Source organism: Chaetodon auriga, chromosome 20, assembly GCF_051107435.1.
Source record: "Chaetodon auriga isolate fChaAug3 chromosome 20, fChaAug3.hap1, whole genome shotgun sequence".
Lineage (NCBI taxonomy): Eukaryota > Metazoa > Chordata > Actinopteri > Chaetodontiformes > Chaetodontidae > Chaetodon > Chaetodon auriga.
In genome coordinates this window covers 16,817,424-16,839,482 of record NC_135093.1, presented here as the reverse complement: position 1 = coordinate 16,839,482, position 22,059 = coordinate 16,817,424, and the positions used below count along the sequence as shown (strand labels likewise).

The window sequence follows — 22,059 nt, the reverse complement described above, 5'->3', positions numbered from 1 at the left end:
GCTTCAGTTTTTGAGAACTGGACACCCAGAGAAGCATATCCTACTAGAGTTGGTGTGTTTAACTACTGTATGATCACAGGTGTCATAGTTGTCCCTTAAGAAAGCTCATGCTGGTGGCAGGAGGCCATACACAGGCATCACCTTGAAATGTCTTCCAGAGGTCAGTGTGTTAATTATTCCTCTGGCGGTAAAGGACAGAGACATAAATCCTGACTGAAGCACTACGCCTGTCTTCATGACGTTGAGTAGGATGAAGTGGTGGGTAAGCATATCCTGCATAGTGATCGTATGCACCAGAACACACTATTAAATTGCAAATGATTGGCCCTGGCATAATTGATGTCACTTTTTACTTATTGTCTCTCAATCTGTCTGACAGTTGGAGTTACTTACTTAATTACTTTGCATGTTTGTGACGTTTCCTACTTGACCTAGTTATACTAATCTATGCAAGATAAACAATGTAACGTTGCATAACATTATGTCAAATTCTTCAAAATAGTATTTCTACCACAAATACTTAATTACAGTGCATTTGATATTTAATATGGTACTTTTAAATCTACATAGGCCTTTTTTTTAATGGAGGACTTTGGAGTATTTCTACGTGTTTCTCACTTCTCATTAAATAACATTTTGAATGCTTTTTTAAGCACCCGGCCAAGTGGAAGGACATAGGCAGTAGGACTGCAGCATGTCCCATAATATAATGAACTAATAGAAAGCAGGACAATTAATGTGTCACTTCCAGTGGAAACATCAGATTAACACAGTGCCGCCTACAATGGATTGGCCCTTTGCTGCCCCATCTGCTGTTAGCTTGCCCTGCAAATCCAATTATGTTCTTATGGTCCCTCATCTAAAAATAGTTGAAAATGAAGGAAAACGCAAAAACAGCACGTCATTAGTTGTGAGTGCAGAGCAAATTACGTTATGGAGCTGATGTGTCCTTTCCGTGGAGACAATCGATCTGACATAAGGAAATGAGAGTGTGCAGCACGCGGACGAGGGAGAGATGGGCGCAATGGCAGCGGGGGATGCATAAGAGGAAGAAGGATTAGGTTCAGAGTAGTGGATGTCTGAAGGAAGTTAATAAGAATCTCTTCAGGTACCGGATGAAATAAGGTAGGGTACACAATGTGTCATAATCAAGTTAGAATGTTGTGCTTAGAAGTGTGTGTTTTTGCAGACACAGCGCTGGCTGGATGGTGAGGTACTGCGTTCTTTATGTACACCGCTGCTATAACAAGATAATTTCCTTGTGGGATCAACAATGTAGAAAACTGAATGAAAGTGAATGAGACTTAAAGCGCTCCTGTGTCAAACTACTTACTCAGACTCACAGAGAGTAAGATAGAAGCAGCAGGTAACAAACACTTGTACCTCCTCAATAACACTAAAAAGGTTGCAATAGAACAGTTTTTTATTACCTGTCGGGTAAGAAAAAACTGTCATTTTCTTAAAGCACACAGTTCTTCCAATCAGTTTTCATATCTTTGTATGTTAAAGGCAGTTTAACTAGCTTGTATTCACCTACTTAGTTGCCAAATTAGCTGTTATACTTTCGTACAATTCCTTGCATTTCCATGCCCACTCATTTGATTATATGTGATAAAAATAACACATTAAAATAGGCCTTTTTCATTAAATACATGTCATATTAGGAAAGGCACAGGTGTAACTAATAAAATGAGAGATGGCTGAATTCCAGTTAGCTGCCTTGTTTTCAGGATCCTGGTATTGTGCACAGTGGCTCGGTGTCACACTGTCATGGCTCAATGGGACAGATCAAGGCCATCATTAATGTTATTAGTAACTCATGAACTTTTCTTACAATGAAGTCAAAATGTCTGAAACTGGTCGTTGTGACCATCATGTAGAGACCTGAGCTCGGGTTTTCTTGGTTGAAGTGAATCAGAGTGCACATAACCTGATTAACAGAGCTGAGTTACTTCCCAATCTATCTTGTCACCTGGCATGACACAGTAAGCATGTCTGCTTTCTGTCACTGTTTTAATTCTCTTTGAGTGTCAGAAAGGTCACAGAGTGAAATGAATGCATGAGCGTCCTCATGGTGTCTAAAGCACAACTACCAGCAGCGTTTGAAATAGTGCATTCAATTAAAGTCAAACAGTCAGTTAAAGAAGTAAAGTCATCAGGACGGAAAATAAAAACCACCCACACCATTCTTCTGTCTTCCTCCCCTTGTCCTCTACGAGAAGGAATAAGATGATTATAATAAGATGCTTCCTGTAAGCCACCACACCAACATCTGGACGTTAATCTGACTGCCAAACAAATAATGAAAAACTCAGGATACTGAGAACTATGTTAATACCACAGAGTGTTATGTTAATCTGGTTATTCACAGTAATCATTGTCTCATGTCAGTGGTGCTGTTAGTTGTGACAAATTAATACCAGAATGGCTTGACGCTGAGAAAAAAAAAAAAAAAAAAAAAAAAAAAACTTTAGTGAAAGTTTTATTCATATCATTACTGACAACACATGTGTTGAATGTTTAGATTTTGTCCATCATCTTCCATCCACATCATTGCTGCACCAGCTACCAACTCTACTTGCTGACTTTGCCAATTTTAGGTGCAAGGTACTACAACATCACTCACATACAGCTTTAGTTTATGTTCTTGACCCCCCACCCAAATGCCCTACAATGGGCTGAAGAGCAACTGGGGGAACAGGTCGACCTTGTCTTGTTCCTTGTGACAGTAAGACAAAAATGCATACAATCAAGAGGAGTGAGTGCTGCTTTAGTGTTGACAAAACAACATGAATTTCAGTGCTCAGTTTCACCTGAACTAGTATTTTGCTGTCAGAAATATCCGGATATTTGGCAGAATTACCAGAAGCCTCTCAAGGTAATTTACCATTTAAAAAACCCTTCAACGGAAGCATGTAAGTGCTCAACACCAGGCTCAACTGACCAGACTGAAATGATACAAGCCGAGGCAGTAAAAGGAATCTGAGCAAAAACGATCCAATTTAACAAACATCAAAAAACTGCAGCTTCCTGATCGTAGAGTCAATGAAGCAGCTGAACCATTCTGCTCCATTCCACATGTGAAACTAAATGTGGTCTTTTTATTTTGATAGGAAACGTATGAAAGCACCAAACAGAAGTGTTGGATTTGTCTTCAATTAGATCTACTTCCACTAAACCCTGAGCTTGTGCGTCTCAAACTCCGACCTCTGACCTCTAGACGTTCACTGTGTCTGACGTACTCCTTAGTGGGATTCTACTCCGTGAGGACATTCAGCCTCTTTGTCAAGAATCACTTCATAAAAACCTCCCACTTAGCAGAACTCCTCCTGAAATGTACCGTATTGTAGTATAAGATTTTTGTGTCAGTCACCTAAACTATTATTTAAATTTTTATTATTTCATTCTAAAAAGCATCTGACAGGAGAGACAAAGCATTAGATTATATTAATCTTCCGAATAGCGCCCTCTTTTCCGCTAGCTGTCTCCTGTTTATTGGCTCAAATCCTCTCAGATGCTTTAATGCTGGAATTTCAATATGGACTTCTGATGCTGAAACAAGTGTACATTGCAGGAGCACATGACCTTTTCCCCATACATAATTCAGCAGTATACTTCATCGATCTTTGAGTGTGTGCTTCTCTCAGCAGGATGGGAACATTTGTGACCCTGGCAGAAGTGTTGGAGGCCCGGGGTTCACCGCTGGATGAGGATGAGGTCTGGTGTCTGCTGCTCGCCACCACGGAGGCCTTACTGGACATTTCCAAAAAAGGTAATCGCTCATCAGTTCTCGGTTCCTTGATAAATCCACCTGTTGTCTGGGTGCAGGGCTCTTTTCCTCACGCAGCATCCGAGAGCATCCAGATCAGACTCATTTTGAAAGTATGTGCTCTCCCAGAAAGCGCAAGAGAAAGTTATCAAACTCTGTGAGTGGGTGCATGTCACCAGTTTCTGTTCTGCTCTCTGTTCAGGTTCAGGTAACATGTGCAGCATGCTGAGCCCGGGCTCCGTGCTACTGTCAGCCAATGGGAGTCTGGCCTTCAAAAGCTGTGCCCGGTATGAAGACCTGGCCTCCTTCACAGCTCCTGAGGTCCAGCAGGGCCACATCGCCTCCACCAGGACTGCAGCCGAGAAGGTTGGACATCTACTACAAAATCTCATGATGTAAACATGTGGTTCTAAACCTGGGGGTCGATAAATCTGAGGGGATGATTAATGAGATAGGAAAACATGAAACATGAAACTGTGGTTACTTTTCAGTCTTTTCTATATACATTGCTACTATTTTGTTTTGAAATACTGGGTAGTTTTATCACTTCAGACTTCTAAAAAATTATTCAAATCAAATTATCTAACTGGAGAAACGTTTATAGGTTGATACATAACATATTAAACCACTGACAATATGAGGGTTTACATGGAGAAAATGCTTTTTTTAAGACACAAGCTGATACAGTTGAGAACCAGACCATCATGAAACAGCAGGTTCGTAAACTTACCCTTTATAATTATGCAGTGTTTTGTATTTTTACTGTTTAAACTATTTGTCTATCTGATTTTTAATTAATCGCAAAAGGCGCAAATTATTCCATTAACAGCATGAGCTCCACACACACACAGTAAAGCGTGTTAATATGAGCAGAAATGAATGCATCCTTTCCTCTGTCTTCAGATGGTTGTGTATTCACTGGGGATGACTCTTTATTGGTGCATTGATTATCATCTACCTCAAAACCAGGTAACCACTCTTCTGCCTCTCGCTCAAGCGCATTCTTGCATATTCTTCGTGTTTGCACGTCGTCCACTTTGCTGTTGCCTGTTTCCTCCTAGCCGGTCCATCTGAGTGCGGAGCTGGAGGGGTTGCTGCTGAGCATGTGTGAGGACATGATGGTTCGGCGGACAGACCTGCTGACTGTGCTAGAGGCCTGTGAGCTTCACCACAAGGCCTCGATGCTGCCTCCCGCTGAACGGCTCATCAGGCAGCTGGTAGAAGATGTCTACAGAAACTCAGTGAGTGTTTGTTGGCCTTGGTTTCCGCCGGTTAGGTGAGGTCATGTCTGCTTTTAAGTAGATTTAGTTTCTTTTGTTTTTGAGGTTACTTATAGCACCAACTCTCTGCTTGTTTCCTTGAGCTGGACAGTGATGTCTTTGCAGGTTGATCATGTGTCCATGGCTGAAAATGGATCCCAGCTAACAGACCGCAGTCAAATGGTCAGGGACAGATTACACAGTAAGAAACTGATCCCTTTTGTCAGATTTAAAGTCCACCTGAAATTACATTACATGTTCTGTCTGCTACAGCATTCATGTCTGAAGAAGTAAAAAAAAAAAAAAAACATACCTTAAAGCAATACTTTGTGATTTTAGGAAATACTCTTGTTTGCTCTCTTTCTGAGTATTAGATGAGAGGATAGATACCACTCTCATGTCTGTACAGTGATTATGAGGCTACCGCCAGCTAGTTAGCATAGCTTAGCTTAGCATAAAGACAAGAAGCTAGAGGAACGTAAATTAAAAAACTAGCCTAGCTCTATCCAAGAATAATTTAACACTGCTTAATAAAAAAAAATGTTTTATCAATAATTATTGTACAAAATGTGTAATTTGGTGAGATCTATTGGTGCTGGTAGATGGATTTTGTTACTTATAGGCAGAGCTAAGACTAGAAGCAGGGGGAGACAGCTAGGCTGGCTATGTCCACAGCCTAGGTAACTAAGTCCACACCTCTAAAACTCACTAATTAACACCTTATATATTGTTTGGTTAATCAGTACACAAACTGAAATGCAAAAACAGCACTGCTGCTGGCTGTAGCGGAACAGTAGTGGCTGAACAGTTAGCTGGAAGCAGTGAAAAAGCTAGCCTGGCTCTGTCCATGGCTTACAAAAGCACCTGTAACGCTCAATAATGAAATCTTTTTTTTTTTTTTTTTTTAACGAATGTATGAAAAGGGATAAAATTTATTTATCAGAGCCTTGTTAATTTCTTTACATTTGGAGTCAGTCTAGTCATTTCCCCCTGCTTCTGGCCTTTATGCTAAGCTAAGCTAAGTGACTGCTAGTTGTAGCTTCAGATTGACTGTACAGACATGAGAGTGGCAGCAATCATCTCCTCTAACTCACAACAAGAAAGAGAATAAGTGTATTTTCCAAAAAGTTAAACTTATTGCTTTTAGACATGTTACATTACCAAATGTGAAAGCTGAAATATTGGCACATGAGAATAACATACCAAGTTGTTTTTCAGGAGCCTCTTTTAGTAACTCAACATGGGTGCTGAGGAAGAAGATTTCTAGAACATTCTCCGGAGCATCTTATGCATGTGATGCCACAGGGTATGACATCTATGTCCCAACATGTTTTGCACACTTTGTAATAGGTTTTTTAACACGTAATACATCATCGTTTGCCCATTTACAGTTTCTAGGCAAAGTGAGAAGACACAGTAAAAACATTTGTTCTTTTCTTCACCAAAATTCAACAAATTCAAGCAAAGTTAGAGTAGTTGCTTCAATGATAAAAACAGTGATGAAAAAGAGACAGCACTAGGAAGACAAAATGCCTAGAGGAGACATCTGGCATTAAATGAGCAATGTTTGTTTGAGCCGTAGTGTCATGAGTGACAGATCTCGCCTCCCATCAGACTGAGAATGGAAAACTCATTTTCCCAGGATTCCCCCAGGAGGTCGGCACAGGGAAAGTTACTGCAGCTGGCAGCAGCTGAACCGCAGCCCCTGCAGCCCGTACATGGATGGCAATCGAAACGCCAACTCTAGATCCCTCGCACAGTTCGAGTCAACAATGAGCCTGAATGACAAGAAAGTGAAGGTCAGATCATTATATCACATTACATAACATAATGTAATGATAACATATATCACATTACATCAAACATCATGATGGATGAATTGACAATATATTTTCTTTTGTCTTGTCCCCCATTGTAGGACATGGGTCCTGAGTTTATTAGGATATTAGATGAGCCGTTGGTTGTCTTGGAGCTGGCTGGATCCATCGTGGTGAGTTCTGGAAAGAAGAAATTAAGTCTTGTTTACACTGTCCTTTGTGCATATAGCATCATTCTGCAATTGCATGGATAATTTCTCATCCTGAACAACAGAATAGCCACTGAGCAAAGGAGCAGGTGTGTCCAAAGTTCAACTGATGCAATAATACAGGTGGAACATGTAAAAGTGATTATGGCAAGATTCTGCATCATTTACTTGCATCTTAAGTCTGTGCCTATCAACTCATAAAATATTATGAGTATTACCATCCAAATATACTTAGAGCACCAAAAGTAAAAGTACTGCTTTTGCAAAATTGATGTTTTCTGATTTTTTTTTTACTATTTGATTGTATTATAATTATAGATGAATTAATGGTTGTATGACTTTATGTACTGCTGGTTAGCTTCTGAATTTTCCCTGAAGGGATCAAAATCTTACCTAATCTTAACCTATGAAAATAGATCAAAATGTATTTGTTAATTATATATTCATATTATATCATTAATCTCAATTTGCATACTGGAAAATAAAGCTACTAAATAAAGGTGGTGGAGTTAAAAGTACCATATTTGTCTCTGAATTTTAGCTGAGTAAAAATATTGTTTCAGAAAATGGAAATACTCAAGTAAATTACCTCGACATTGGACTTAATTATAGTACTTCAGTAAATGTACCACTGACTTTGCACAACCTGCCACTAACAGTTGAAAAGGTTTCTCCCATCTATTTGTTTTAGTTTTTATTTGATTCTGTCCTCAAACTTCTTCTTATCCCTCCTGCAGTCAAAGAAAGGCAAATCTCCAACCACTCAGAGAGAGCTGAGTGTGGTGATGCCAAACGGTCAGAGCATCCTGGTCAAGTGTGAGGTGAAATCCAGAGGACGAGACGTCTTTGACATGATTGTGGCTCACTCCAACCTGATTGAACATTTCTACTTTGGCCTTGCTTATATTGATGGTAATGAGGTTTAAAAAATAGCGTGTGAGTGAGTGAATGTGTTGTAACCAGAAAGAATGCAGATGAGGTTAAAACTGTGAATAGGTGGGATGAGTAAATTAGTTTATTTATTCAGATCATGTTATTTGTTGGTTATTGACATCCTGGTAGGAGAACATGCACACACCAAAGTGATGTGACATTCACTCCGTTTCCTAAAGAACTGTGATTTGTTCTGGGTGTGAAACACTCAAAAACATTTCACATAAATAAGGTCATGAGTGCCTTTAGTTCAATATGTTTCAGTAAATTGCCAAGCAAAACTACCAGCAAAAAACACGGAACATAGCCAAATGGGACCATGGAACAAGGTCAGCGACTTGTTTCTTTGACCACACCCATCGTCAGGAGTTTTGTGTGGTGTAGGTTGATTAGAATTCATACGCATTTGTGTTAACTCACAGTTTCTCTCTCTTCTCTGGTCAGATAATGAGTTTTTCTTTGTGGACAATGACACCAAGATTTCCAAAGTTGCTCCAGACAGCTGGAAGAAAGTGCCTACCACCACCTTTGTCCTTTTCCTCAGGGTCAAATTCTTTGTCAATGACATTTCTCTTCTTTTGTAAGTATCTCTCTTTCTTGTGCTATTTCCAAAAACACAAAATGTATCTCGTGAGGTTGGGTCGAATCCTTTAAATGTGTACTGTTTCTTCTCTTACAGGCACAAACAGACCCGCCACCAGTTTTACCTCCAGCTCAGGAGAGACCTTTTGGAGGACAGACTGTCCTGCCATGAGGAGACGGCTCTGTACCTGGGAGCTCTGGCCCTGCAGACAGAGTGTGGAGACTGCATGCCTGAGGTTGTGCACCATGAATTTGCCTCTCCAGGCAATGATTAAACCCCTAAAAACTCAGAATTAGATGAACAGATATAACTCTACACCTTTGCCTTCATGTACTATGCACATCTATTTCCACCCAACCCTCAACTGCTCACCTGCAACTCATCAAACCCACAAACCTCATGAGCAGCTTTGGACAAAATGTTCTGAGAAACATTTGCCATAACTTTCTACATCAATACCCTCAAGCCATATTCTGTCAGCATTTGACATGAATCATCACATAACTTGGCAGGCTAATGTTGGCTAACATCATGTAGCACACTGCAGATTTGTTTGGACACGGTCAACAAAGAAAATACAAGAAAAATAAACTTACAAACATACTGGCTCGTACTGGCTGTATCCCTCTAATACATAGCTACACCTGGCTTCTCCTCTGATACACCTCATTTCACCAAAGCCCCACTTGCAAGCTGTCATGATTGGTTCCTTAGGTATGTTACATATGAAACAGTGGAAACAGACAGTTTCTAGTCCATAAATGAAGCTTCTCTTTTGATCTGTCATGTTTAGGTGTATGGTAGAAACTACTACCGCCCTGACCAGTATGTCTCCAAGAGTGTGATGGAGAAACGTGCCTTGCCTTACATTCAGGGGGAGCTGCTACGACTTCACACCAACAACGCTCAGATGCTCACTGACGAATCAGAGCTTGAGTTCCTCAAGGTAGCAAAACAGTCAAATTTTGTCAAATGGTAGTCAAATTCAACTGGACTTGACTGTAAAAATCTTGAAACTGCGTTGGATAACAATGCTGACCATTAGTATCACTTGATACTTGATACACAGCTGCTGATGTCTCTTTGTGAATTTAGGTGTGTCAGCAGCTGCCTGAATATGGCATATTGTTCCACCGTGTGATGCGTGAGAAGAAGCCTCTCGAAGGAGAGATCGTCCTCGGGGTTTGTGCCAAAGGAATCATCGTCTATGAGGTTAAAGATGGCTGTCGATCCACCAGTCAGAATTTTTACTGGAGAGACACAGCAATGATCTCCTCTAGTGTGAGTGATGGTTTTCTCATTTACTTCATTTTTCTTGGTGAGATTCATTCTTTTTCTCTGTGTGTTGAGATGTAAAAACATTTCCTCCATGTTCCTGCAGAGGTGTAAATTTATAGTAGAGAGCCGGGCCAGCAAGAAGAAATACACCTTCGTCACAGAGACGTCCAAGATAGCCAAATATCTGTGTAACCTCTGTTCAGCCCAACACAAGTTCAACAATGAGATGAGCTCTCGCCAGCTCACCCACAGCCTGGTCTCAGGTCAGTCGCAGTGCCATGACCATTACCATTACCAACTCCAGCTTTCGGGTTACAGAACTCATCAAGTATTGTTGCGATTTTCTGTGGATCTCAGAAGACATTAGTGACTCTGCTGTTTGGTGACTTCTCTTGCTATTTCCTCACCAGAGGATAACATCGTGCAGTATGCAGCAGTCTGTCGTGCTCAGAGCAGCCGGCTCAAGTCCTTCTCCTGTTCAGAGACACCACAAGATGACAGCGGTTTGACCACGCCTCAAGATGAGTCCCTGACCAAGCTCTGCGATGATGTCGCAGCTAGGATCGAGGCCCGCATTAAACAGCAGCGCCAAAGCCTCAATGAGCAGAGGTTATCATCTGCAAGTTCTCACATATATGTACACATAGCCCCACTTTTAACCTTCAACACAAAATCTGCATCTTTCCACACAATAGCAAAAAATTGTCTATCCATCAAGGTGAGCTCATGCTCACTTCAGCTATTTCTTCTACTGCTTATTCCAAACAAACCACCACTGCAGAAAAGGCACTTCCTGTTCTAACAGGACAGGATTGTGCAATGACAGTACAACAGTCATCACAATGGTTTTCTGTGTTTCTTGTGCAGTACCTGCTCCAGCAGCCAGCGCAGCAGTGCTGGTATGCGTTCCCCATCCTGCTCTCAGAGGAGCGGATCTGAAGCTCCCTCTGGCTCCCCGGCAGCCAGAGGTACGACCAAGAATACTGCTCATTATTTCTATCTGACGGGTCACACGGGATCAATGTTGTGCCACAAGTCCACCACTCAGCAAGCAGCTCCATCATAAAGTAGCTTAACAAAGATGACGTTAGCGCGGCTGGGTGCTTTTAACATGAGTTTACCTCTTTGCAATTCAGTGAAAAGACACCAACTGGTCAACTTTTTGTTATTTCTTCATAGATTTTGTTTCATGAATAATTCAGTGTTGACAGTAGCAGGGGGATAATGCATTTGAAAATGTCACTGCTATAAAACAATGAGATTTGGATTTAATATGGACAGATGCATCTTCTTATTGATTGATGGCTGCACCAGACAAGCTTACTTTTGAATACTTTAAGGTTTATGTGTCATTCTTTCTTGCCTCTTACAGATACCCCAACAAAACTGGGGTCATCATCAGAGAGAGAAGTTTTATGTGTTTCTTTGAAGAAAGACCCAAAGCTTGGCCTGGGTAACATAATCACCTTTAATACACATCAACAGACAGATTGCTTTAATGTATTTTTTGAAAGCAAGAAGAATTAACATTTTAATTTTATTGGATGATTTTTTTTTTTTTTTTTTAATTTATGAACAATAGCCTTGTAACAACTGCTGTTTCTAATGTCATCTCTACATAGTGCACATTCATGCTGCTATATGGGTTTGAATTATATGTATATGCCGTTTTCCTGGAAACTTTCCAAACAAACTACATGAACAAAACTTAGATCACGTCAGCATTCTTACAGGGCAACAGAGGAATTTAAGTAAGTCTTTTCTTGGCACATGTGCTTTGTGTTCATACAGGTATAGTGATAGTGGGAGAGGACACAGTGGGGCATTATGACCTGGGCATCTTTGTTGCCTCCATTGTGCCTAATGGACCTGCTGATAAGGACGGACGCATCCGACCAGGTGGAGAATCATGTGGACATTTTTACTTTACCTTTAGCAACGCTGTGTACAAAGTATTGCTGAATGTGTCTTTGCTTTCCCATTTAGAAATCAAACTTTGTCCTGATCAGTTCTGTTTTTGTTTTGTTTTTTTTTCCCAAAAAAATACAGCTATTGCTGCTCTGTCCTGTCAATTCCTTTGCAAGTGAAGGTGTCCCTTTGTCAAATGGACGCCTCATTTTGGTGCAGACTCCACATATATGTTAATTTAATTAGGCAATATGTATTTTTCTCTTGAATTCATCCAGCATCTTCCTCTGTTTTACGAGAATGGATGCAGAGAATGTGTGGCAGGAAAGAGCAGAGTAGAACAAAGAATGTATGGGAGGCATCTGTGGGGTTCAATCAGGCTTGTGGGGTCACACGGGGGTTCAGAGGTGGTGGTGAGTTCTTCCAACTCCACTGTTACTCGACACCAGCAACATTTCACTGTGACCTTTGCCTGCAGGTGGTCGTCTGATCTCTCTGAACCACATCAGCCTAGAGGGTGTCACCTTCAGTGAGGCAGCAGAGGTCATGCAGAGCAGCCCTGAGGAGGTGCAGCTCATTATCTCACAACCAAAAGGTGCTGCGTGTGTGCGTGTGTGTGTGTGTGTGTGTGTGTGATACTTTGGCTGTGACCCTTGCCCTCCTCTGTTTGCGTGTAATGTTGGTGATTTAGTAATTAGCCTATTCGACTGATGCACCTGCCCTGAATTACTAACGTGTTGTAAAAATTAGTTTCTTTTCTTTGTAGTTTTAGCATGTGTCACTGGGTGTACTGTTTTGCTGTCTTTTGTTATATGAAATAATATGTCAGAAATGTTTTTACATCAGCCCACTTGTTTCTCTTGGAGCAAAATGTCAGTTTATGATGACTCGTCTTGCTCTTAATGGCACAAACAAAATCCATCCTTTACCTCTCATCATTTCAGTATAAAATGTCAAATTCTGCTGTTGAACACAATATAGTGTCAGAAACGTGTTCTCTCCATCTGTTATTTCTTTACATTTTGAATACAATAACAGCATATATCACAATGATTTTGATTATCTCTCAGTAAATATAATGTAGCTTTATGGATATTTAGATAAAATACACTTATTAACATTCTTTCAGAAAGTTATATGAGAAGATTGATGCCCCTCTTGTGTCATTAAATACGAGGTTACAGTCAGCAGCTGTTAGTTAGTAGGTGTAACAACTAGCTGTTTCCTCCTGTTTTCCATCTTTGTGCTAAGAAAAGCTAACTGGCTCTAGCTTCTTGAGGGGCCAGTGTTACGTTTTGACAGGATTTGGACTCAATAGCAGACATGCAGACAGGGAGCAAGAGTAAAATAGGAATTTATTTGAATGGATAATGAAAAGAGACTCCAGGTATGCCGGAAACTAATAGCTGGGAAGTCCTGGGAATAGCAGGTGAGGCACGAGGAAATGAGGTGGAGAACAGTTCATAGATAAGCTGGAGTGCACAGTTCAGGTGGTGTGAGGACTTGCATAGAGGGCACGTGGTGATAGAGGCAAAGGTGAAACTAGGTGGTGTTGGTGGTGGACATGAGGCTTGAGGCAGGTGGAGGCAAGAGGCTGGGCAGCGTGGTGGCAGAGATGCTGGAGCTGGAGATCGGTGCTGGAGAACTCACTGAGGACAAAGAAAAAGACACATAAGATCAAGTACTGGTGATCAACACAAGAGAAACAAAGATTTAGTATACACTTAAACTCACAGGTAGCACTAGCAAAGCGGTCAACTCTACCACTAGGCAGTGGAAACAATCTGCTAACAAGTCCTCTGCAGTCCACAGTCTTTATGCTGGGCTTGACTGTGATGAGTCCCAGCTGAGTTGGAGCTCCCAGCCACCTGGAGAACCACACCCAGCCTCTGCCAACAAAGAAAGCACAGAAAACAAAGCCCCACACCTCTCCACAGTGCACAAGAAAATACCAGAATTTCCCAAATCACCACACCAGTATACTATAGATTAGTGGGCTGTGCATCCTATCATTTCTGTAACTCGCCGAAACTGACGATACAATACTCACACCCACTTGACACTGTGAATTTGGACAGCTAGAATTCAACTATTTCTGTCACTTTGTGCACGTACAGCTGAGTGCAATGTCTTCCGATGGACTATATCCAGCCCTTAGCCTCTCAGGTTACTGTGCAGACATGACTGTGGTTTCCATCTTCTCATTGAGCTCTTGGCATAAGAGTGTATACGTACTTCCAAAAAATCAAGAACTATTCCTTTAAATCCTTCAGACATAAGAACCTGAGAACAATAGTCTGATTCTGTTCCAGTATATGAACATTATCAATATTTTCTATTTCAGTATTTTGAGATAACTGACTCTGAAATTGTTTTAATCCACAGTCCTCCTCAGTCCCAACAGTGTGCGCTCTTCCATGTTAAAGAATTACGAGTCCCAGACCACACTGATGGCAGACAGCCGATCAGGAGACGATAGCTTGGATGAGATTGTTTCGGTCATGATGACGCCAAAGACCGGCAACAGGCTTCACGTCCCCCGAGAAGTGCGAGTCCTCGGGCCACAGGTAAGTGTACCTGTTGAAGCAACTGTTTAATTGCTATGCTCAATCATGGGTGACCACTGAGGTACTGACGTGTGGATCAGTGTAAGTGTATATGCAGTTGTAAGTGTTTCTGTCTGTGTTGCTTTCAGGACAACTGCTCGCTACCCCCTTCCTTAAACTGTGTGAGGATGGATGAGATCACTGTGGAGCTCAGAAAGATATCAGGAAGTCTAGGCATCAGCATCTCTGTGAGTTTATGGAATATTCTATAAAAGATGTAGTTGTGAATGGTAGAAGTCACCTTAAGGTTAGGTAAATTTTATATGTCTGTACTTTCAATTACTGAAACAAAACAATTTCTTTGCACAGTGGTTTCCCTCCTGCCCCTCAGTTTATCCCAGACATGGTGTGAATATAAGTCTTTGTTATAATCACCCAGGGTGGCGTCAACACCAACCTTCCCAGTGGAGGACTCTATATAAGAAGCCTTGTTCCAGGAGGGGCTGCTGAAAGAGACGGACGTTTACATGCAGGTACCACAGCTAAACATCATCTGCAACAATGCTAATGCAGTTGTGAAGAACAACCTTTTCAAAGTGTCATTTGAAGTTTCCCCAGCATGACCATTTATTGATTTCTTACAAAGATGAATTATGGGTAGCTCCTTCTTACAGTATGCATTTGCTGCAGACTTCACCTTTATGAAAGGCTCCAGCTGTTCACATCAGAGTCCTTAAGCACTCTCTGTCTGATAGTAAGACAGCCTTGAGCATCAATGCAAGATTATTGGCCTGCAGGATTGTAGTCTATTCACCATCTAAAATTAAAAAGGGGGCAAATGTGTTATTCTGATGGAAATCCACAGTAAAAGTTTATGATGAAGCCTCCATACTCTTCGGGATCAAGGAAAACATGAGCAGCTAACAGCTTTAACAATGACATATTACACATTAGATTCACATGAACTTTATTTTATTTATTTAGGTAAACATAATAAGAGCACACAGCAAATAATTACATTTAACATATCTGATGTATTTTTGAGCATCTTCCTTAGGGACATAACAGCTCCTCAAGAGGATAAACGACATGTTTATCACTGCATCTGAAATTCGACACTTTGGGTGTCACAAATTGGGTGTGTGTGTGGTGTGTTGTGCTGGTTTCTGTTTCTGGCAGGAACCAACACAAGGATCTCATGTAAAGGTCTCTAACCGAGAAGGAAAAAATGAGTGAGTGAAGTATTATCTAATCTGTCCCAAATTGTCTCAATTACAGGCGACAGGCTGCTGGAGGTTGATGGGATTAGCTTCCAGGGCTTCACCTACCATCAGGCTGTGAGCTGTCTGAGTAAAACTGGGGAGGTAAAGGAAAACATGTGACTGATGATGATTATGTCAGAAGTGTATTAGAGACCAATCATTGCCTATACACTCTGACGATAATGAGCTGTGTTTTAGCCATGCCAGGCTAGCCAGGCTGTGAAGGGCAGAAATTGGACCCAAACGCAGTGCGGTCAACACACAGGAACCGCTCTTATAACAGGAAACCGGGGCAGTAGTGTACCGTGCTGAGTTAGCTTGAAACGCAGACAGATTTACTCTAGCAGTGCAGGCACTTGACCCGAAGCCAATGAAAGGCTTGAATCAAAGCGGACCAAACACCGTGTGACAGATTAGCTCTTTTATTTGTGGTTGGTGAATTGGTCTGTCTGCCGACAGACCGGAGGGATTCTGCAGGACTGCAACAGACAGGTAGAGTGTGGATGTAGGAAAATGGAGAACAGAGCAGGTCAGCAACAGGTGAGGTCAAAACCAAGAGATCAGTCCGAAGGTGAGTGCTGGAAAGTCTTGCATGACCGCAGAGAAACAATCTGGCAAAGAATCAGTCAAACAGCAGAGCTTATATACTCACTTCATGAGTGACCAGACACAGGTGTGCAGCTCAGGTGAGGGGAGGAGGGCGTGGCTAGGAAGAGCAGGTCGCCGGTAAGGTGTGGAGTGGATGTGACAAGTGGCATCACCGTAGGGATGGTAATGTCAATCTGCCCAAACTCCTCGTCTCCTCTTTTATCCCATTCTCTTGTCCTCTCCCTCCCTCACCTAAAACCTTAATGTCTCATTTGTATGCCTCCCGATCACATTCTTGTCTTCTCGTCTCCTTCCCTTCCTCTAGGTGGTAACCTTGGTTGTGGAGAGGGAGTTGATGAACTTGCCCAGGGTTTCTCTAAGTGCAGACATCAGCAGCAGCGTATCCAATCAGAGCATCAGTCCAGCTACCAGACAGCTGAGGATCAACAGCTGCTCGTCCATCAGTCCTCCTCCAAACGCGAACGCTGAGCAGCCCAGGGACTACAGCTTTGTCACTGACGGTAGGAGCTTAGGTTTAGACCAATGAACTTCTAACACGAAATACATACAGTTAAGTGTCCCAACAAATTAAGAAGGCCTCGGATCTCTTTCTCGGAACTACTATGAAATATTTGCAGAGAGCATTTGTGATGCAAACTCCCCCAAAAGAGTGAAATTGCCAATAGATGAATTTGCAGTTCCCTCAGAGAGACCGAGTGTTGTGTCTCAACACCTTACACTACCGAGGAAGAGCCTGCGTGAGAGAACCTGTCGACTCTAAGCTGTCGTGTGCTTTATTAGCCCACCAGGCCTGTCTGGCTGCTTCAAGGTGAACTTTCACACACTTCCTTCTCTTCATCCTGATCTTCCTTGCTGACCCTGACCTTCCTCTTCTTATCCCTCTGGCCTCCCTTATCCTTCGGCCTGTCCTTCTATATCTGTCGCCCCTCATCTCTCCTCTTTCCTGTCACACAGGCAGGCGGATCACATGTTTCAGCACAATACAGAGTCAATTGTATCCCTTTTAGAGGTTATCATCCGGGCAACCGTTAACACAAGGCACGTGAGCCCAAAATAGGCAATGTCCAGTGACCTATCAACCTTCACAATATCCCTCCTGGCCATGTCTGTACAGACCTGTACTGCTGCTCATTTTATGAACAACTGAATTCATTTAATTCAAGTCTCAACAGCACAAAACTGATTAAACTAAAAATCATCTTATTTTCTTAAGCAAAAAAAGATAACCAGCTTTATCTTTTCTCTTCCCTTCCCTCCTCCTCTCCCATCTCCCTCACCTTACCAATTCCTTCAAATAACCTGAACACCACACATCTACTCCATGTCTCACCTCCTCATTATCCCATCGCTGCGTCGGCCTTCCCACCTTCAAACCCTCAGACAACACCCAAGAAGTGACTCTTACTAAGAGCGCCAACGGTCTGGGCTTCAGCTTCCTAATGTGTGAGCTGGATCCACCCACTCGGGACTTTGGCAGCCTTGTCCGGATAAAGCAGCTTTTCCCGGGCCAGCCGGCCCAGCAGAGCGGCAGGATCCAGGAGGGAGACGTCCTGTTAGCCATCAATGGCCAGTCGCTCAAGGAGCTGTCCTATCCAGTATGTGCAGATTTCAAATGAAGTTTCTCCATTGTTTCTCCATATGTTTACTGATCTCATTACTAATCACACATTGACGTCCTTATTGCCCTATAGCCAAATTTTGTGACTTTAAATTTGAACATTTATGACAAAATGTAACATACACATTAATGCAGCAGCATATAAAAGTAAAACACTGAGAGGAGCGTTTTACTGTGTTGACTTTTGATAATTTAATGACATTTTGCTGATGATTTTTACATACTTTTACTTAAGGTTGTGAATGCAGGACTTTTACTTTTACTGGAGTATTTTTACAATGTGGTATTAGAACTTTTACTTATGTAAAGGGTGTGAATACTTTCTGCAGAATCATTATGTGTGTACAATGCTGTTAAAAGCTCTCTTTTCTTTCTGTAGAAGGTGCTCAAGCTGTTCAAGACTTCACCGCCGGAGGTTCGACTGACTCTCTGTCGGCCCACACCAGGTACACACACACACACACACACACACACACACACACACACACACACACACACAAAAAAAAAAAAACCACACACACGTTCTAATATCCACATGTAAACACTTGCAGCCACCTAATTTCCCCACCTGCTTGTCTGTTCTCTGCAGGGATCCTTCCCTCCATTGATCAGTTTATCGGCACATGAGTGATGTCACAGTGTTACACAGCACCAGCATCAAAGGATGCTCACAAACAACATCCTGATCAGCCAGGACGTGGTGATGGAGACAGAATCAGTGATAGCGGTGCTCCGATCAGTGCATTAAGCAGATCTCATCAATGGACTCGACACTGCAGAGAGGTCAGAGACGCAGCGTGACATGACGTGATGTGATCTGACACAGCATGTTGTGACTTTCTTGATGGCCAGCCAATGGGGGCTTTCTTTGAGTGTTGTCAAAGTCCAGAGGGATAAACTGATGTTTTCAATCAAGTCAACACTGCAGGCAGACATTAATATAACGTGAAGATCTCATGAAACAATGTCATTTCACATGATTTAACACATGTTGTGCAATATCTTACACAACATGTTGTGACATGACACAATGTCAGGATCGCAGCATGACATGGTATTTGGCCAAACATGACAATTAAATATCAGTTATCTATATGAATGTGACACTCAGTAAGTGTGAGAAACACTGTCTTTGGTGGGAATCAGATTGTGTCCCATGTCCTTTGGATCTGAATCACTGCTTGCTCTTTGCTTTATCTGCAGTTTTACCATAGACTTTCAAGCCAATTATGTAGCTTCAAACTAACAGTAAAGCTTTGTTTTGTCTGTTTTTCAGGCATAATGAGGAGAGAGTGACAGAATGCGAGGGCTGAGGGTTGAAGGCAGAGCGTGGATGGATTTGTGGAAGCAATAATTACATAAAAATGTGAGTACCTGGATAATGAGGCAGCAGGTGGGTGTGTACAAGGCAGCAATGAAAAGGACCCAAATGCAGACAGCAGGGGCAAACTGGAATGGTTCAATGATTTATCAGGTAAAATGATGACACATACTTACAAGCAAAGACAACAAGTCTGAACAGAAGTAGCCGAGAATCCACAGGTAAACAGGAGTGGAGCAGGAAAAGGGTGCAGGCAGGCAGGAACAGATTTGGGTTCAGTCTCAAGGTGAGGGTGGTGTTTGTAGTATATGACCAATCACAAACATGGACAAGTTGACTGGCAGCCCAGAGGCGCATTTTACAAGCAAATAATAATGATAATAATAATAATTTAGAGTGGGAAGTGGGCGTACTAAGAGACTCCACGGGATCTTCTACTAATCTAATGGTCATGCCATTTTCTAAGAGAAGTGATTGGTCACTTTTATGTGCTCTTACCTGTTGATCTCTTACCTTGAACATAACGTACTCTACAGAGTCAGGTGTGTAGCATAAATTATCAAAACAAAGAACCCTGAACATCCAGCGTTAACCTGAAGTTACCTCACAGACACCAAACCCTGCCTCGCAGTGCAGGTTGAGTAGGAGACGGGCTGCTCTAAATACTGTGTATTTTTCTTGCAATTCTAACACCTGGAAGAAGAATTTTCATTATTTTGTTTTAAAAATATTCACTTTTGCTAATGGAAACTGTTGCTGTCAGTTGCTGTCCTAAACCAAATACCTTATGCGCCATCTAGAGACAGTACTCTGCAGGTTTCACATGAACCAAACACAGAAGATCCTGATTTTACTGATATGATCTTTGGTTTATGAACATATGTAAATCAATAAGATTGGCTTTTTTTTGTGGCTGATTGTTTTTTGTTGATTCATGGCAATGCATCACATGATCACAGCAAGTTTAGTTTATTATATATTACCTATAAACTTTTACATGATCTCATTTAAACCTAAATCTAACAATTTTCTAAATTAAATTCTAATGATAAGCATTTTAGTCTCATGCCTATGCAATATTTCAGGTCGAAGAGCATGTATTTATAATCATGGTTTATTGCATGATTTCATGTAAGCTACCTGTTCATCTATTCGCCACAAGGTGGCAATATAGTGCTGCAAGTAACAACCGAAAGCCTCTTTGTATCGCAAACAGTTTAGATCAGTGGTGCTGAGCCTCACTTCTCAATTAACAGTATTTCATGGAAACAGGAGGGAAGCTAATTGTGACATTTGTTTTCTCCACCGCAGGAAATCCAAAAGAGGCATTTTGTTGGCACCAAAAGAGGACGGCGACTGAAATAAACTCTGAAAGAATCTTTGATGTAGATTTCATTGAGAGAAAGACTCCACACATATGCAGAATCTGTCGCATCCTGAAATGACGGAGCAAACTGTAAATGCCATTCCTCTGTCATTAAAAGGAAATTTAGCCTTCATCAAACATTTCTGTGTGTTTGCAACTTCCTCTGCTTTTGCGCCCCCCCCCCTTTGAGCTCAGATATACAATGACTGCAGACCCTCGTTTTCTGACAAAAACAAAAGCCATTAAACTGAGTCTGACCTGAATATGGATGATCCACCCCCAAACACTCATTTAGTATCTGGACAAACCAGGCAGTACATACACACACACACACACACACACACACACACACACACACACACGCAGACACACACACACATGCAGGCACACTCACACACACACCTCCCTGGGTGAGGAGCCAGTAATGGTCCCTCGTAAATAAGGGTTCCTGTATTTTGGTGAAACCCAGTAGTGCATCTGGATCCCATCAGAGCTCGTGTTCCCTTTGCAAATGATCCCAAATGTTTCTAATTATGCCAGTGGAGTCGGCACGAGGCTGTGTGTGAGCGCTTGCATGTGTTTTCGTGTGTGTGTAATCGCCCTGACGGACACGCACACCCATACACTGGCCTCTGTTTATTCATGAACACAGTAACAGAGATGGACAGCGTGGTCTTGACCTGTGCAGCCTCTGCTGAGGTCACTGCACGTGGTGATGACGGATGAGTGAAAGATTGGGTGGAGATGGATTTTCTGCACCAGCCGTGTCTGGAGACATCACTGTCTCCCTGCTGTTCTCAAGTGATTTCCAACCTTGAGGGTGGGGGATGAGGGTGACTGAGGTTGCAGGAGGTGCAAAACAATAAAAAATGTAAAATCATACAACCATATGTGGAGCATCTAAGTGAGAGCATCACTGCTGAGACAAAGTTATGGGTCTAATCCAAAGTGCCTTCCTTACATCTGGATTCTTGCAATTTACAAACTGGAAGCCAAGCATTCAGTATGCAAGACCTGCATCATGTTTAATATATGTAAATGGCTGGAATCTAACATGATTTAGCGTACAAACCGTGCCAATTTGATTGTTTGCACTTGCATTGTGTTGTTACAACATCGTAGGTGCGTGACTGTACACACCAGAGAACATTTCATTAAGTGCTAACAGAGAATTAGGGTGGACTTTTTCTGTGGTACTTCACTGTAGATGAATATGCTGGACTTGAGCCACTGTTAGCTACGCCAAGTGTTGTGTGAGACTGTAACAGAGCACACCAATAAGCATGACTTTAAAAAGAGAGGATTGTTGTATTGGTGTTATATTAGTAAAAAAAAACACTTAGCAGGGTGGTTGTTGCTGGAGGCAGGTATTCTCAACCAATCAGATGTTTAAAGTCGTTTTATCACAGTTTTCTGGGACAATTTCTCTGAATTTCCATGAATGTAATAAAGCAGAGGTCAGACTACCTTAGATTATTTGCCTACTTCAGACACCATGACATCATTCACGTTTATACTGTATTTAATGCACCTTTTGAGTTCAGCCAGTATTCAAATTTACCAGTAATCCAACTTGCATAA

At 41.8% G+C, this 22,059-nt stretch overlaps 1 protein-coding gene across 3 annotated transcripts; it reads left to right on the top strand.

Annotated features, from left to right (window-relative positions):
- Positions 1-883: 883 nt before the first annotated feature.
- On the top strand, positions 884-20,600 carry frmpd2 (FERM and PDZ domain containing 2). 3 transcript variants are annotated; one of them, XM_076759173.1, is made up of 30 exons: positions 884-1,125; positions 3,651-3,772; positions 3,972-4,135; positions 4,673-4,738; positions 4,831-5,010; positions 5,155-5,230; positions 6,247-6,334; positions 6,671-6,827; positions 6,947-7,018; positions 7,792-7,966; positions 8,432-8,567; positions 8,667-8,805; positions 9,364-9,516; positions 9,666-9,851; positions 9,952-10,111; positions 10,259-10,457; positions 10,716-10,816; positions 11,221-11,301; positions 11,640-11,747; positions 12,235-12,351; positions 14,142-14,323; positions 14,452-14,550; positions 14,742-14,835; positions 15,581-15,666; positions 16,478-16,673; positions 17,554-17,768; positions 18,171-18,237; positions 18,381-18,574; positions 19,068-19,157; positions 20,424-20,600. In XM_076759173.1, exons 2-28 carry the CDS (start codon positions 3,652-3,654, stop codon positions 18,416-18,418), a joined length of 3,456 nt encoding a protein of 1,151 aa, XP_076615288.1. In that variant the 5' UTR covers positions 884-1,125; position 3,651; the 3' UTR covers positions 18,419-18,574; positions 19,068-19,157; positions 20,424-20,600. The 3 variants fall into 3 exon arrangements, with proteins under 3 accessions (XP_076615288.1, XP_076615289.1, XP_076615290.1); XM_076759174.1 differs by having other exon boundaries at positions 3,648-3,772; XM_076759175.1 differs by lacking the exons at positions 884-1,125; positions 3,651-3,772; positions 3,972-4,135; positions 4,673-4,738 and having other exon boundaries at positions 4,874-5,010; positions 5,133-5,230.
- Positions 20,601-22,059: the final 1,459 nt, after the last annotated feature.

What these genes read in the sequence shown, in the direction of transcription:
- frmpd2 (XM_076759173.1), top strand. Translation starts at nt 3,652, where the DNA reads ATGGGAACATTTGTGACCCTGGCAGAAGTGTTGGAGGCCCGGGGTTCA. An exon ending in TGCGAGTCCTCGGGCCACAG is followed by an intron (nt 14,324 to 14,451) that starts GTAAGTGTACCT and finishes TGTTGCTTTCAG; the next exon opens with GACAACTGCTCGCTACCCCC. An exon ending in AGACGGACGTTTACATGCAG is followed by an intron (nt 14,836 to 15,580) that starts GTACCACAGCTA and finishes TCTCAATTACAG; the next exon opens with GCGACAGGCTGCTGGAGGTT.